Here is a 15637-nt window from a genome sequence, read left to right as displayed (position 1 = left end):
TCTACAAGTTTCTAGTCCTTATGGAAATAAATATCTTCATGCATGCTTAGGGGCATGCTGCCTGTTTGCTGAAACTTATTTTATATGTTGCATTCATGTCCCACCTTTCCTCCAGGAAGCTCAAGGTGGCCTACGTACTTCTCCTACCTATTTTATCTTCACAACAATCCTGTGAGGTAGGTTTGCCGGAGAATGAGTGATTACCCCAAGGTCACCCAGTGAGCTTCATGGATGAGGGGGGATTTGAACCCTGATCTCCCAGGTTCTAGTCCAGCAGTCTAACCACTACACCACACTGGCTACCTGAAGGGGGACAGCAGCTGAGTCTTTGCGGTAGACAGCGGCTGTGAAGGTCTGGAGTGTGGCAGCATGAGAAAGGGTCTTTTCTGTGGTGGCTTCCTGCTTGTGGAATGCTCTACCCAGGAAGGCTCACTTGACACCATCATTACATAGCTTTAAGTGCCAGGCGAAGCCATTTTTTCCCCTTAGGCCTAATTGGATTTTAATTATCTGTGTTCTCCATGAGTAGGTGGGATGTTCCAATACCTGCCTTTTTCTTTTTTTGAAAAGGGCTGTGTTTTAGATTTTCCTTTGTTTTCTTTGATGCTGGTTTATTTTAGGTCACTTTGAGTTACCTGGGTTTAAAAGCAACTTATTGATGATGATGATCGTAATAATGCAATGTAGCATCAAGCAACTGTGATCCCACACTTTCCAGTGCATTTATGCATTAGAGTCGTACCATGGTTTTCAAACAGCTTGGTTCTCGAACGTTTTGGCTCCTGAACGCCGCAAAGCTGGAAGTGACTGTTCCGGTTTGCAAACTTTTGGAAACCAGACATCTGACGGGGCTTCTGTGGCTTCTGATTGGCTGCAGGATTGGCTTTGGTTTCTGAACGTTTTGGAAGTCGAATGGACTTCCAGAACGGATTCCGTTCGACTTCCAAGGTACGGCTGTACTTTTCTTACCCCAAAATGTTGTGCGTGCGTGTGTGTGAGAGAGGGGTGGGGTGTGATTTCACAAGACTTCCAAATCTACTTTAATTGTGCAACATGAATTTGCTGGTATATGACTGACACCCCCTGTCTTCAAAACAGTGGAAGCCTGGAAGCCACCATTGAATGCACCATTAAAGCCTCCAGGAATGCAGACAGCCAGAGATTTGGTTTGTCAAGTGAAAGAGAGGACATTCACAACCCTTCTCAAGATGCCAGTGCTAAGACAGCCAGAGGAGGGGGGGGGGGAGGAAAGAAAAGAAAACTTACGCACTATTTCTTTGTTGGACCTTCTTCTGTATTTGAAGGCTGGAGAGCAAACTGCTTCCCACAGGGAGCTCTTGCCATTGGTGTCAATCCTCCTGCAATGTCTGTCACGAGGGCAAATGGAGGGTTGCACCATAGACCTTGCACAGCAGACCTTTCCCATGGGAAACTTTGCTGGCCCCTTTTTATTTTCTGCTTAGAACACTTAGTAGGTTCCTTGCAGCTGATGGCACCTTGCACCCAGCATTGGCCATCACAATGGCCTTGTTGACTCATGCAGGAAGTGGGAAGGATGTGGTCCTATGGGAGAATGGACAGCTACTCAATAAAGACTGCTGCTTTAGTCCCCAAACATAGAAGCATAGAGTTGGAAGGGACCCTGAGGATCATCTAGTCCAACCCCCTGCAATGCAGGAATAGGCAGCTGTCCCATACGGGGATCAAATCTGCAACCTTGGCATTATTAGCACCACGCTCTAGCCAACTGAGCTATCCAGGCTACGTGGCTCATGCCAAAAAAGATCACACTTTTTTTGTTTTTAAAAAAGAAAGATGTTCACTAAGGGTAGGGACCCTTAGTACATTTGGAGAGGCATCTGTTTATAGCCACTGAAATCCCAAGTGGGATTAAGCTGTAAATGTATACAGCGTGTTGAATGTGCTTGATCGAGGGGCCTCTTGTCTTGATTTCCTGGTTTTGAATCATAAAAAGCCGCCCTGATTAAACAAATAAGGTAGAAAAACCATATCCGAGTTAATGACTTCCAAGGCTGACCATCAATTGGCCAAGCGTTAATCAAAAGGCCCCCATAAAGCCAGGCTTCAGAGGGGCTTTCACAGCCATTAATCTCTCTAAGCAGTTCATTTCTCTCCCCCCCGCCCCGTTCCCCCTGCCACCCCCCCTCCCTTGGTGTGTGCTTTTTTCTAATGTGGCAAAAAAGAACATAAATTTCTCTCTCATAACATTGATATCCCTTTATGGTAACCTCTCCAAGAGCGGGATCCCTTTATACGAGTTTGATAGAATATATAAATTGCATCGGAAGCAGCTCTGTAGGATTTCTGTGATTGACTACGGCACCAGGAGCGGACACAGCGGTCCCAGCGCCGTAATAAGGCCATTACGCATTGCTCGGTTTTTATATTCTCCAGCAGAGCTTTGCTTGGCAAGGGAGGACGTGATGGTGGGGAGGGAGAGGGGATCACACACTTTTTTTGCAAGCTGAGCTGTGCAGGGGACGGTTGCCGGAAGCTGGTCGTGGCCCTATAAACCGCTTGTGAACTGTAACTCCTCTAACGTCTGTGCAGGGAGTAGGATCGCACTCGGGTAGGCTCTGTTCACACCTTTGTATCAGTGCATGGGACGTGGGTGGCGCTCTGGGGTAAACCACAGAGCCTAGGACTTGCCGATCAGAAGATTGGCGGTTCGAATCCCTGTGAGTGAGCTCCCATTGCTCGGTCCCTGCTCCTGCCCACCTAGCAGTTCGAAAGCACGTCAAAGTGCAAGTAGATAAATAGGTACCGCTTGGTGGGAAGGTTTCTCTGCACTGCTCTGGTTCGCCAGAAGCAGCTTAGTCCTGCTGGCCACATGACCCGGAAGCTGTACGCCGGCTCCCTCGGCCACTAAAGCGAGATGAGCGCCACAACCACAGAGTCGGTCACGACTGGACCTAATGGTCAGGGGTCCCCTTTACCTATACCTATCAGTACATGGGGGCTGCCCCATCACTCTCTGCCTTAAGAGCAGGACCCCAGCTGCTGGATCAGACCAAAGGCCCATCCAGTCCACCAGCCCCAAATAGCCTCGGTCAAGTATATCTGAAGGAGCGTCTCCACCCCCATCATTCTACCTGGACACTGAGGTCCATCACCGAAGGCCTTCTGGCGGTTCCCTCACTGCGAGAAGCCAAGTTACAGGGAACTAGGCAGAGGGCCTTCTCGGTAGTGGCAACCACCCTGTGGAACACCCTCCCACCAGATGTCAAAGAGAACAACAACTACCAAACTTTTAGAAGACATCTGAAAGCAGCCCTGTTTAGGGAAGCTTTTAATGTTTGATGCATTACTGTATTTTAATATTTGGGGAGGCCCAGCCAGATGCGTGGGGTATAAATAAATTATTATTATTATTATTATTATTATTATTATTATTATTATTATTCCTCTCCTGCTTGTTTGCCCTTGAACTGAACATCTGATACCCAGAGGTACACTGCCCCTGAAAGTGGAGGCTCTGTATATCCCTCCTAGATTACAGTGCTGACCTGACTCTTTCTTCCCTCCCTTTAAAGCCCGTGTACATCACCATGTCCTACGTACAGGAAATTCCATCAGGTGCTCTAATTAGGTGTGTGCGGACTTGTCTTATGGCTTATATGTCAGACCTTGCTGATGAGCCTCTCCAATTGGCTCGGAATCGCCACCTCCATCAGCAATTCTTCAAGCAGCGCCTGTCACCGCTGTGAAACTTTTTAATTTAACCTTTCACATAAAAGTCTAATGAGAAGCCAGGAGTGTTTTTCATTTTCTTTCATAGAGGAGTGAGGAAACAGGCCTGACTTGGGTCATTCCTGCTCTTTACCTCTAGATTAGATTACTCTGATGCACTTTGTGGGGGGCTGCCCTTGAAGACTGCCCTGGTCCAGAAGGTGGCTGCAAAGGCTTTGAGAGGGTTGACCCTCCAGGCCACAACTCAAGCATTCCCTGTCAGAATGGAGATATCCAGGGAAGTCTCCCCAGTTTCTTCACTGCCTGCTCTCGGGGCGGCAAAGACCATTTTATTCAAGTGGGAGCATTTTAGAGAACATATGTTCTCTGCTGCTGTTTTAAATTGCTGTGAATTGGTATTATTCAGCACCGAAATCTATCTTGTCTTTTCTGCATCTTGACATTTCTGTAAGCCGCCTTGCAATATTTTGTTAAAAGGTTGGGGTGTAATAAAGCACAATTATACTGTTTCCAGGTTTTATCGAGTACCAAATAATTAAGTCATATTGGAAGAGGAAACTTGTGCTGTCATAGTGTGTTGTTTTTAGTCGTATTATTGTGTAATTTGAACTGCTAGGTCAATAATCTTCTAGAGGACCATCTCCTTTAAGAAAATATGTGCTTAGCCTTAATGAACTTTGGCTCTTTAAATTCCGAGGCCCTCCAGACGTCCTTTTCAGGGTGATTTGTGCTCATGATGCCATCAGGGTGCTTATAGGCAATACACTGTTCAATACTGTTTGCGTCTGCAAAAATGTCAGGGCGGACACATGTCTTTTTTCCAGTCAGTGTGCTCTCTGTTATCCTGTAACTTTTCAAGTTTGAGTTTCCCCAGAATGGGTTTAGATACGACAGATGGTAGACCCATTTTGTTCCTACATGGATGGCAATTAAAGAAAATAATCTGCGTTCGCTTAGGCTAACTTTGCTGAATCTACATCTTAACAAATTTGAAGTGGACTGTTGGAAAATCTCTCCAGGCCCCAGTAAGCTTTTAACTAGAGGGATTCTTCCCTCCCACCTAATACACAGTATTTTCTTAAACCATATGGTGAGTTCCACCTGGAATGTGTTTCCCAAAAACTACAGAGGAAAAGCATAAGTAAGATTTTAATGTAAATCAATGTCATTTCCCCAAGAACCCTGAAGTAAACAAGTGTGAAATAATGTTCCCTCTGGAGCAGATAAACCTGCTTATTACTATTTTGAAATCCTTTTTTGAGGTGATTTCTTGATTAGGTCAACCAAAATGTCACAAAACAGCGTGGGAATTTGAGAGCCACCTGGAACTCTTCATCAGGCTAGGTGGTCAATAAAGTGGAAGGAGGCCTGGGAGCAGCAGTGGAACAAGCCAATTGGGTGTCTGGGGTGGTGGGTATGCCCTGGGCCCAGGGGCGAGGCCAGCCGCCCGTGGGGGCAGGGCCAACCGGGACAGGACGCTCCGCGGGGCCTCTGAGGACTCAGCCACCCTACAGCTGAGGGGGAGGCAGCAGGAGGACCGTTTAGGGCAGTGTGGAGCCTGCGGGTGCCCAAGCCACTGCGTCACTCCCAGGAGAGATGTGTGGCTCGGGTGCACTGCAGGCCCCGTGGTGAGTGCTGCCCAGCATTTAGTCACCCCCCTCTGTGGTGACACCCGGGGCGGCCCGACCCCACTGCACCCCCTTCCTCCGCCCCTGCCTGGGAGTGGCAGAACAAACCATGGGCTCCTGGTCAAGCCCTACATCTGCCCCTTGTGAACATTTTCAGGGAGAATGTAAAAGGAAGGGATGGGGCTCAGTCTCAGGAGGCTTGCAGGGTCCAGCTTTCTCCAAGGCCTGACGGACAGGAGAAATAACAACGACCTGATTCCTCCATCTCTGGAAATACAAATTCTAATGAGCCAACACAGTTACCTTTTTGTTTTATTTTAAAGGCAACCATACGTTGAAATGTGTTTAGCAATCTGTTTTTATTTTTAGCTCACCTTTTCTCCCCAAGGAGCTCCCGGTGGTGTACATGGTTCTCCCTCCCTCTCCTCATTTAATCCCCACAACGACCTTGTGAGGTAGGTTAGGCCGAGAGTGAGTGACAGGTCCAAGGTTGCTGCAGTGAGCTTCATGACTGAGTGGCGATTTGAACCCTGGTCTCTCCTAGGTCCTAGTCCAGTGCTCCAACCACCACACCACACCACACTGGCTCTGGGGTATTGTTTATCTACCTCGTGGTGCTTTTGAACATATTCTTGTCCTCTAGGCAATGTTTTATGGTGTCAAACGTCAATGCCAGGTGTCAAACGTAAGTTAATTATTATTATTGGGGGTGGGGGAAAGGGCAGGGTCTTTTTTTAACGGTCCTAACTTTCCCATTATGTCTCAGTGTCAAGACGTCAGTAACTATTTCTGTCATTTGTGACTATTCAGGCTAATCAGAAAGCAAGGTCCCCCTTTGCCATTCACCATCCACTTACCTCCCAAGTGAGCTTGCTGAAGAATGGGTGGAATGATATCTTTAACCATTGTTTTAATTGATGGCACTAAATCATTCCTGCCATGTTGGAAGAGGGAAATGGCTTTGCCAACGTCTGGTATTTTTAAGTTGTATTGTTATTGATTGCATAACTGTGGAGCTGCTAGGTCAGTGAGCCTTTAAGAGGATTATCTCTTTTAAGAAAAAGTGACGTCGTGATGCCTTTAGGCTTTACGGAACTTAGGAGGCGTCAAAATAAATGTGCTGATGAATTGGCGGGATGACTTGGAAAAGCAAAGTGAAACGGGGGGGGGGGGGTTGAACAATTTCACGAAACCCTCCTTGAATTTCCTGTGTCACTTCTGCAAATGTTTAGGTCTGAATTTTGGGGTTTCCTGCCAGAGCCCAACTCCAGGATTAATTTAACATGACTTGGTTTTGGTTCATCTGCCTAGGACCCCTCTGGGCCAGTCTTTTGTTGTGGGCGTCTCCTGCAACATGTTTTTTTTTTATTCTGCCTTATTTGCTGTGCTGCCATGCTTTCCAAATTACTACCACATTACTGCTGTCTGGAGAGGCTGTAGAACAACAAAATCGGGACCAAAAAAAACTGGAACATCTTTAGCATCAAAAATTATGGGATTTCACCAGGAGGTTATGGGCAGACACTCCAAGTGTCCCTATTTTCCAGGGACAGTCCTGGATTTACAGAAGCTATCCCAGTTTCTGATGTGATCCCAGAGTGTCCCACTTTTCCTTAGGATGTCCCTATTTTCATCAGAGGTATGGAGTTGTGCAGCCCTGAGCCAAGGAGACAAGTAACTATACAACTTTTAGGAGACATCTGAAGGCAGCTCTGTATAGGGAAGTTCTTTAATGTTTACTGCTTTATTATTATTATTTTAAATGTTGGAAGCCACCCAGATTGGCTGGGGAAACCCAGTCAGATGTGCAGGGTATAAAGAATAAAATTGTTGTTGTTGAATTCCTATTTTCACTGGAGAAATGTCAGAGGGTATTGAGGAATGTGCACTGATTGGCAGTGCAGCAGTGTGACCATCTCAAAAGCATTTGCAGACACAAGCAGTGTTGAGAGTGGGGTCGCGTGTGACTGCCCTGATAGCATCATGAGCAGAAAACCTTGTGGATGTGCAGTAAAGAGGCCATCTGGAGGTTCCCTTCAGCATCCGGTGACACAATCCCCTGGGAAACTGGCAGAATTCAAGACGTAGTTTCTGCTGCTGCTGGAGGTAGGGTTAAGGCTGCACCCTTTGGGTACGTGATTCTTGTATTTTTCTCAATAGACATTTGCAGGATGGGGGGGGGGGACTTCTCTGCTGGGTAACCATGTTGCTCAGAAGCTGTTCATTACGGCATCCACACAGCCCTAATAAAGCACACAACACAGAGATCTGGCACCATGGGAATGCCCAGAGGATGTGAAGTATGAGCCTTAACACTAAGACTATTGGAAACAAGATATTTTTTGTGTCTCATTTGGGAATACTCTAATTGTATTTTGTGACTCTGGCAGATGCCTGGGCCAGCTGCTTGGAGAAAAAAGTGTAGGGTTCTCTATCTGGAGTTGGTACCACATAGGAAGCCTTTTGGATTTTTGTTTGAGAAAGACCGCTGCTTTTGAAACAAACCTGTTCTCATGTTTCTGTTAGGCAGGTTTGGGAGCTTTTGGGTGGGCTCAAAAGAGATTCCAGATGATAGTTGCAAGGGAAGGGAGGGATGCTGTTTCTATATCCAGGTCAGACTGTCTCCGGAACCTGCACTGGGATGTGATAAGAAGAGCTGTGGATCTTAAAAGGCAAGGTTCTCGTGGCACAAACTGTTCCTGGGTTGAAGCTGTTATTGGTGTCAGGCAAGTTTGGCCTGTGTGTGTCCCAGCTCCCTCATTCAGTTATCCCATGGCTGAATGCGATAGACTGTGTTAGGGCATAGCAGTGCTTGTATTCAGGGCTGAGGTGGAAAGCGGGGAGCCTCCAGACCAAGAACAGACCCTACAAGTGTCACTATTTTCCAAGGATGTCCTTGATTTAGAGCAGCCGTCCCGCTTTCTGATTTGATCCCAGAATATCTCACTTTTCCTTAGGATGCCTCTATTTTCACTGGAGAAATGTTGGAGAGTATGGAGTTAACTGACCCCTAAGCCGTCTGAAGGCAATCCTGTCTAGGGCAGGGTTTTTTTTTATAAAAAAAGTTTAATGTTTTATTATGTTTTTGTATATGTTGGAAGCTGCGCAGAGCGGCTGGGGCAACCCAGTAAGATGTGTGGGGTATCAATAATAAAATTACCATTATGGAATGCGACATCTCTATTTTCACCGGAGAAATGTTGGAGGGTATGCAAGAGCCCCCCAGGGAGAGCTCGGACTGGCTGGATGAAGAAGAGCAGTGGGTGTCTGCCTCCCAAAAGCCCCCCCCCCCCCCGGGAGGGCTCCAGAGCTACCTTAGAGCCTGGAGCCTGGTGGTGGGACACTGAGGAGCAGTCAGCAGAAGGGAGGAGCTGGGAGCTCTTAGAAGCAGGAGATCTGAGCGATTGAGGGGTGTGTGCAGTGCTTTTCCCCTAAAAGAATGTTTAGGGGTACTCTCATTTTCCCACTCATATTGAAATACTGCCCCTCAATGAAGCCAAACTTAGATTCACAAAATGTTCAGGGCTATGCGTACCCCTTCGTCCTCCCAGAAAAACAGACTCTCTGTGTGTGTGTGTGTGCGCGCGCGCATTTCACCTGGTGCTGAAATGACTTCAGACCAATCCAGTACAATCTATTGCAGCCTAAATGGATGGCCCCTCCAGAATTTGACACACACACACACACACACACACACACACACACACGAATTTGTAAATCTCTTTGTGCTTTGCTGTTCAGAACTGAAATAGATGACCTTTCACACTCATGCAATACTGTACCATACAATACATGCAGTCCTGGGGAAATAAATAAATAAACAGGGGAAATACAGTGGTACCTCGGGTTACATACGCTTCACGTTGCATACGCTTCAGGTTACAGACTCCGCTAACCCACAAATATTACCTCAGGTTAAGAACTTTGCTTCAGGATGAGAACAGAAATCGCAAGGCAGCAGCAGGAGGCCCCATTAACTAAAGTGGTGCTTCAGGTTAGGAACAGTTTCAGGTTAAGAACAGACCTCCGGAACGAATTAAGTACTTAACCTGAGGTACCACTGTATTCTGATGAGGGGATGAGTTTTGTTCCACATGTCAAATTTATGAAGGAGAGGGAGAATACTGGGGGGGGGGGGGGATGGGGACGGCAAGCCTTGTAGAGAGCTTCTCCTCCACCCACCCACCTCTCTCAAATATTATGCAAGATAACTATGTTCCGAACTGGAGCTTCTGAGCTATACTGACATGAAACCCCTTGTTTCCAGAGACTCAGACTCTGTTGCTCGTTGAGGGATGGGGCCTGGCATTCCCAGGCTGCAGCCCTGCGGATGGTCACCTTAACCTAGCCAAAGCTGCATGGCAGGGGTGAAACGAGGCTTTATTTCACCTGGGTCAAAGACACCCCTTCCCTGCATTTGTGTGCTCACATGCACAGGCTGAGAACCTCAGTGGCACCCCTCTGGAGGCTTCATCCGGGGCAAAAAACCTGGCTGCAGGGAAGTGGAAGGCACAACTTGAAAGCCTTACCCTGGTTGGCTCCTCCTTGGGGGCAGGATGAAGACAGGGAGCAAAGTGGAAAAAGAAAAGGAAAGAAGTGAGAATCAGGGAAAGAGAGAGAAAGAGTTCAGCAGCAGAGTAGGAATAGGGGAAATACAGAACAAATTGTGTCCTGTATTGAATCGATACAGGATATAGCATTTTATACTGAAATAAGGGACAATCCTGTATTACACAGGTCAGGGGGTGGCGCTGTGGTCTAAACCTTAGAGCCTAGGACTTGCCGATCAGAAGGTCGGCAGTTCAAATCCCCGTGACGGGGTGAGCTCCCGTTGCTCGGTCCCAGCTCCTGCCAACTTAGCAGTTTGAAAGCACCTCAAAGTGCAACAAGTAGATAAATAGGTACCGCTCCGGCGGGAAGGTAAACGGCATTTCCATGTGCTGTTCTGGTTCGCCAGAGGCGGCTTAGTCATGCTGGCCGCATGACTGTACGCCGGCTCCCTTGGCCAATAAAGTGAGATGAGCGCTGCAACCCCAGAGTCAGTCACGACTGGACTTAACAGTCAGGGGTTCCTTTACCTTTAAGGGACAATCCTGTATTACACAGGTCAGGAGGCCGGGCAACCTGTCTTGGGGCCCACCTTGTTGAACATGCTCCCTGTGCACATAAGGCAGGCCCTGACTGTGGTGCGCATAGCTGCCACCCCAATGCATCGCCGGCCCTACAGAAATATTTTAATAAAACAACATGACAATGTTGGCAATCCTATCTGTATGTCATCCAAGTCAGCGAACAGATACCCAATTAGCTTCAGAAAGGGGGCCGTGGGTTGTTGATTCTCATTTTGGGTTTCCTGACTGGGATTGTTATCTGGGTGTGTGTGGGAGGGGGGAAGGGGAAGAGTCGCCTCTTGCCTTGCAAGGATGAAGGATTAAATCTCTTACAACACTTACCGCTGGCGATTTGTATTTTGTTCTCACGCCTGTTGACATGAAAATGTCTCTGTGGCTTCAGAGAAGCAGAGATGTCCATCAGCGTAATTGATGGATCACCGGCGTTTTAACCAAGCCGTTTAAATCTGCACATTATCCAAAAGTCTCAGTGCCTGCCCCCTTATTGAGATGTCGGAGGAAAGCTTAGCTCAGAGGCCCCTCTCACAGCTTCCCTTTGCGTTCCCGGTTACAGTAAGCCCCCAGGAATGGCAGCTGCAAAGCACACTTATCGAGGGTGGCTTTCCGTTAGCTCTCCCAGCCCATTGATTAAAAATGGCACCGCTCACTCAGTCAACTGAAGTTTCAGTTGATTAAGCTGCTCTTTAGAGTTAGGAACCCTGCAAAGAAACAATTTGTCTTACTGTAACCTTTCCCTGTCCTTGCAGTATTTTGCTTCTTCTGGCTGTTAATTATTCTCTCTAAACAAAAAAGGCTTTTCATTTCTGAGCAGGACAAAGGAAGTGTACAGAGAAGGGGATTGCGCAGTTTAAATGTCAGCTGGGGCAGGTCTGGCTTGATTTATGTGGAGGGTGGGGGGCCAGGCAAGCAGAGGAAGGGCAGAGTCCCCATGGCATCTGGGGCGAGGAGCAAGCCATATACAGTGGTACCTTGGGTTAAGAACTTAATTTGTTCTGGAGGTTCGTTCTTAACCTGAAACTGTTCTTAACCTGAAGCACCACTTTAGCTAATGGGGCCTCCCGCTGCTGCTGCGCCGCTGCACAATTTCTGTTCTCATCCTGAAGCAAAGTTCTTAACCCGAGGTACTATTTCTGGGTTAGCGGAGTCTGTAACCTGAAGTGTCTGTAACCTGAAGCATCTGTAACCCGAGGTACCACTGTACATACGAATCAAAGGGATCAAAGAGGGTCGCATGATCTGCTTCAGAGGGGGCCCCTTGGATTCAATTCCAGAATTGGAGTGCCCGTTTCGCCACTGCTCTCTGTTCCTCCTGTCCTCTTCCCTTGACCAATGGTAGCCAAGGTGTTGCCCCCCAGACAGTGTCCAGCAACATTTTCGGGGCACCACATTGTCTTCCCCACTTGACATCATGGCAGCGCCTACCTGCAGGCTGCTCACCTGGCAGTAAGGGGAAAGACGCAGAGGAATGGAAGGAGCCTGTTCAGTCGTGACAAACCACACACCTGCAGTGCGCTCTGTTCAAAATTTGGAAATAGCAACTGAAATGACCGAGGTCTCGGTTCCACTTTGGAGTGAAGATCAGAAAATCCTGGGAGAAACCAATATGAGAGACCACGGCGCACACCCACACCCACACCCACACACACCCACACCCACCCACCCACACACCCTTCTTAGCCTGCTCTTCAGGCAAAACAATCAAACAAATATACCAGGTTTCCCCAGAACAGTTGTCAAATGTCAGCGATCAGACCATCGCCATCATCAGGCTCACAATCTAAAAGACATGACACAAAAGGAAATGGGGTTGGGAAGCAGGAGGAAAGACTGCAGACTTGGGCGCCATTTCTTGGTTGACGGGATTATTTTATTTTCTCACAGAATTTTATTGGTCTGTGACTGTGATATATAATTCTTCCCTCCCTGTCGTGACCAGCTGGAGCAGGAAAGACTTCAAGGACAGGAGGAGCCAAAGGTTGTCTGTTCAGAAGTTATTTTGAATATGTATTTTGAATACTTTATAGCCTGATTGGCCCCCAAAGGAGCTCACAATGAAAGTGTGTTCAAGGGTGTAACAAGAAGGCTACATGGGGAAGGTTGAATGTGGCCAACCCTTCTGGTGTCTGGTTGTTGATGTCCCAGTCCCCAGCTCTGGGCTCTGCTCTCTGGAGGGAGGGGGTAGAAGGGGCTGCAGAGGCATTGGACCGGATTGGTGTGTGTGTGTGTGTGTGTGTGTGTGTGTGTGTGTGTGTAAGGCCTGGTGAATGATCAAGATGCAGAGTCATGATGCCCCACTCTTTGGTGATGTCAAAGTCCCCTGACAGCTGATGATTTGCCGCGATCCCTGCTCTCATCAAGAGAAACGGTTTTTAGAGAAGTGAAAGCACTGATTTTAATGGTTTTTCTTTTCATTTTCTCACCATTTGTGAGATGCTTGTGCGGTGCAATTAATAAGCTTCATTCACTCATTCATAATCTAACCCTCCCCTGTTTTTTCCTCTTTCAGGAAATTGCTGCATATCTAATAACATTTGAGAAACATGAAGAATGGCTAACAACCTCCCCTAAAACCAGGTAAGATTCCCCAAAAAGCCCTCCTTCTTGTGAAAATGCCCATTGATCTATTTTGCTCCTGATTTTACTTGACTGGCTAAATCAATTCATTGGTCACCCAGTGAAGGCAAAAGGCAGGGAGGGGCTCAATGGGGTGGGGGCCAGGCTGCAGAAGAACCAGCAGCCCACCAAGTCATGCTTGATAGCTTGTGACACCAAAGTCTCATTAATTGACTTAATGAGTATTTTATTGAATGAAATCAGACTGATTAAAACCAGGCCATCTGCAGTCTTGACAGGTGGGGAGGGGGGAGGCTGAAACCTGATGGCTTAACGTTTAATTGTTTCTGTTGAGAGGGATGGATTTCGAAGGCTTGGCTGAGCAAAGGGGTGTCGTCTGCTCAAGTCCGCGGCGTTCCCAATTGCTGCAAACCATTTTATACCAGACAGCAAAGGGAACCAGAACTGAAGGGAAAGTTGTGCGGGTGAATCTGAGATTGTCTGTTGTCCTGTCAGATTAAGCTCGCTGCGATGAGACCCTACCACCACCAGGCCCAGCCCGCTTTCCCAGGAAAGGCCACAACTGGAAGACCCGTTGTATACACTTTAGGTCATAATTGCTACAAGGTCTCCCAGCTTTTAGAATTGTAGTAATTTTGCTCAGCCTCAGCTACAACAAATGTTTTCATGCTGCACAAAAATTGTGGACATTTTCAGTAGAGTTGAGAAGTATGTTGGGTTGGGTTTTTTTTAATCTGGTTGTTATTATTTTTCTTAACTCTATTCTCTGCAAAGGTTTGTGTTTCGGGAAGGCTGTTTTGGGTCATTTTCTTCGGGCCGCAGAAGTTACTGAATTACAGGTCTTCTTCTGAATGACAGGGACAGGGGCTTATTGGAATTAAAGGTGACTTGAGAGCTCCTCTTGATTGCTCCACCACCTTCAGAAGTCCAGGTGTGGTGGTAGCTCGGGAGAGGGCCTTCTCAGCAGCAGCCCCTAAATTGTGGAACTCCCTCCCCCCAGAAGTGTGCCTGGCAATGTCGCTCAGTCCTTCTCGTGTTATGCTGAAGAGGCATCTCTTCACCCTGGCCTACGACACCTGAGGTACATATTTTAGGACCCATCCCATTCTCTTGATCATAATCTGTATTTTTTTTAACTGTTGTAACCTGCCCTGGTGCTTTGTGGTAAAGGGCCATCAAGAGATTGAAATAACAACAGATTAATGACACAATTTGGGAGGCGGGAGGTAGAACATCTCCCTTTCCATTTTTTTTTGCTCTGTAAGGAATTGCAGTGAGATTAACATTTGCAAATAGCTGACATTTCAGCAATATCCAGAGGTTGCCGTTCAAAATGTGGAATTTAAGTTCCGTTTTGAATATGACGCTTTCATCTCAAAATGCGAATCCTTTCCCTAAGGTACATTCTGCTACGTTCAGGGGGTCTTATGGCCAGGTAAGCATGTAATAAGAGTGTCATTTTAGAGGGACATCTCTGAGTGTATGTCAGATTCAGAAGTTCTGCGGCACTCCAGCTATCGCAAGGGGCCAAGCACAACTGCCTTCCAAACTCTTGAAGTGTTTTCAGGTATTGAAACTGGATATCTTCTGTCAAATAATCAGTGAATACGGTCAACGTGATTTGTTGCATATTAAAGTGTCAGAATTTGCAGTGGGGAGCATTGAATTCTTTTGCAAGGGATAGATTAATTTCAGCTGCAATGAGTTCAACCATAGGAGCCAACTCCTAGGAGCTGTGGGGCCTCCTGTCCCCACAATAAAATATTTGAGGGGCCAGGCCCCCACAAAGTTGATAGGGATTCCCATTCAAATGCTGTGTGTGCACTGTGTCCTGTGATCAGTTATGTGGGGCAGGCCTTACCTTGGCCCCCGCAATATTTTATACAAGTTGGCACCTCTGAGTTCAACATTTATTATTTGACACATTTTATAGCCAACTTTTCTTCCGTGATAGAACTCGAAAGAGTTGCCATGGGGCTCCCAGAAAGCTTCTCATGTAGCTGCTGACCAGGCCAATTTTTGAAGAAAAACATAGAGGGAAAAATAGGGGTTACGAAGGGAAAACTTCAGCTCAAAGACACAATAATTGTGTTTGTGAAGCCTCCCATTCAAAGCCCAGTTCTGAAACATCAGAAATTTTGGAAACATCAGAAATTTGGGAAGAGGAGTGGACTGGGCAAGGCTTGGTCTTGATGCCTTCATTTGCTGGGTTTTTGTACAGAGCAAAACAGTATTTCCAAATTCAGGGATAGGTGCAGAAGATCCCAGGTCGTAGGCAAACTTGCGCTGGGGTCCCGCTTGCGGGTTTCCCATTTCGGCACCTGGTTGGCCACTATGAAAACAGGATGTTGAGTTCCCCCCTCCAATTTTTTTCTCTCTCTCCACTCCCGAACCCCATGACATGCAAAAGCTACGCAAGTCCAATTCCATTCTCTTTACTTGCCTGTTGCTTGGCTTGACATCTGATTCCTTGGCAATCAGTTAGTGGGAGGACAAAATTTTAGCAAGACTCGAGAACTGCTGTTGGGAGTAACACGTGGTACAGACTGACATTCCTAAGGTTGTGTTGATGCCAAAAGTTAAAGGAGACCT

The 15637-nt window shown here is 47.1% G+C and overlaps 1 protein-coding gene across 6 annotated transcripts in view; it reads left to right on the top strand.

The window, feature by feature from the left end:
• Positions 1 to 15637, top strand: part of LOC310850687 (calmodulin-binding transcription activator 1-like) — a 683171-nt gene that overhangs the window by 184786 nt on the left and 482748 nt on the right. For all 6 annotated transcript variants that reach the window (XM_083752369.1, XM_083752371.1, XM_083752372.1 and 3 more), the window contains exon 3: positions 12978 to 13045. In XM_083752369.1, coding sequence (XP_083608495.1) covers positions 12978 to 13045 — 68 coding nt within the window. The remainder of the gene's footprint in view (positions 1 to 12977; positions 13046 to 15637) is intronic.

This window comes from Podarcis gaigeae, assembly GCF_964106915.1.
Source record: "Podarcis gaigeae genome assembly, chromosome: 8".
In the NCBI taxonomy this organism is placed as follows: Eukaryota; Metazoa; Chordata; class Lepidosauria; order Squamata; family Lacertidae; genus Podarcis; species Podarcis gaigeae.
The sequence above is the reverse complement of the archived record's forward strand: the minus strand, read 5'-3'. Positions and strand labels throughout refer to the sequence as shown.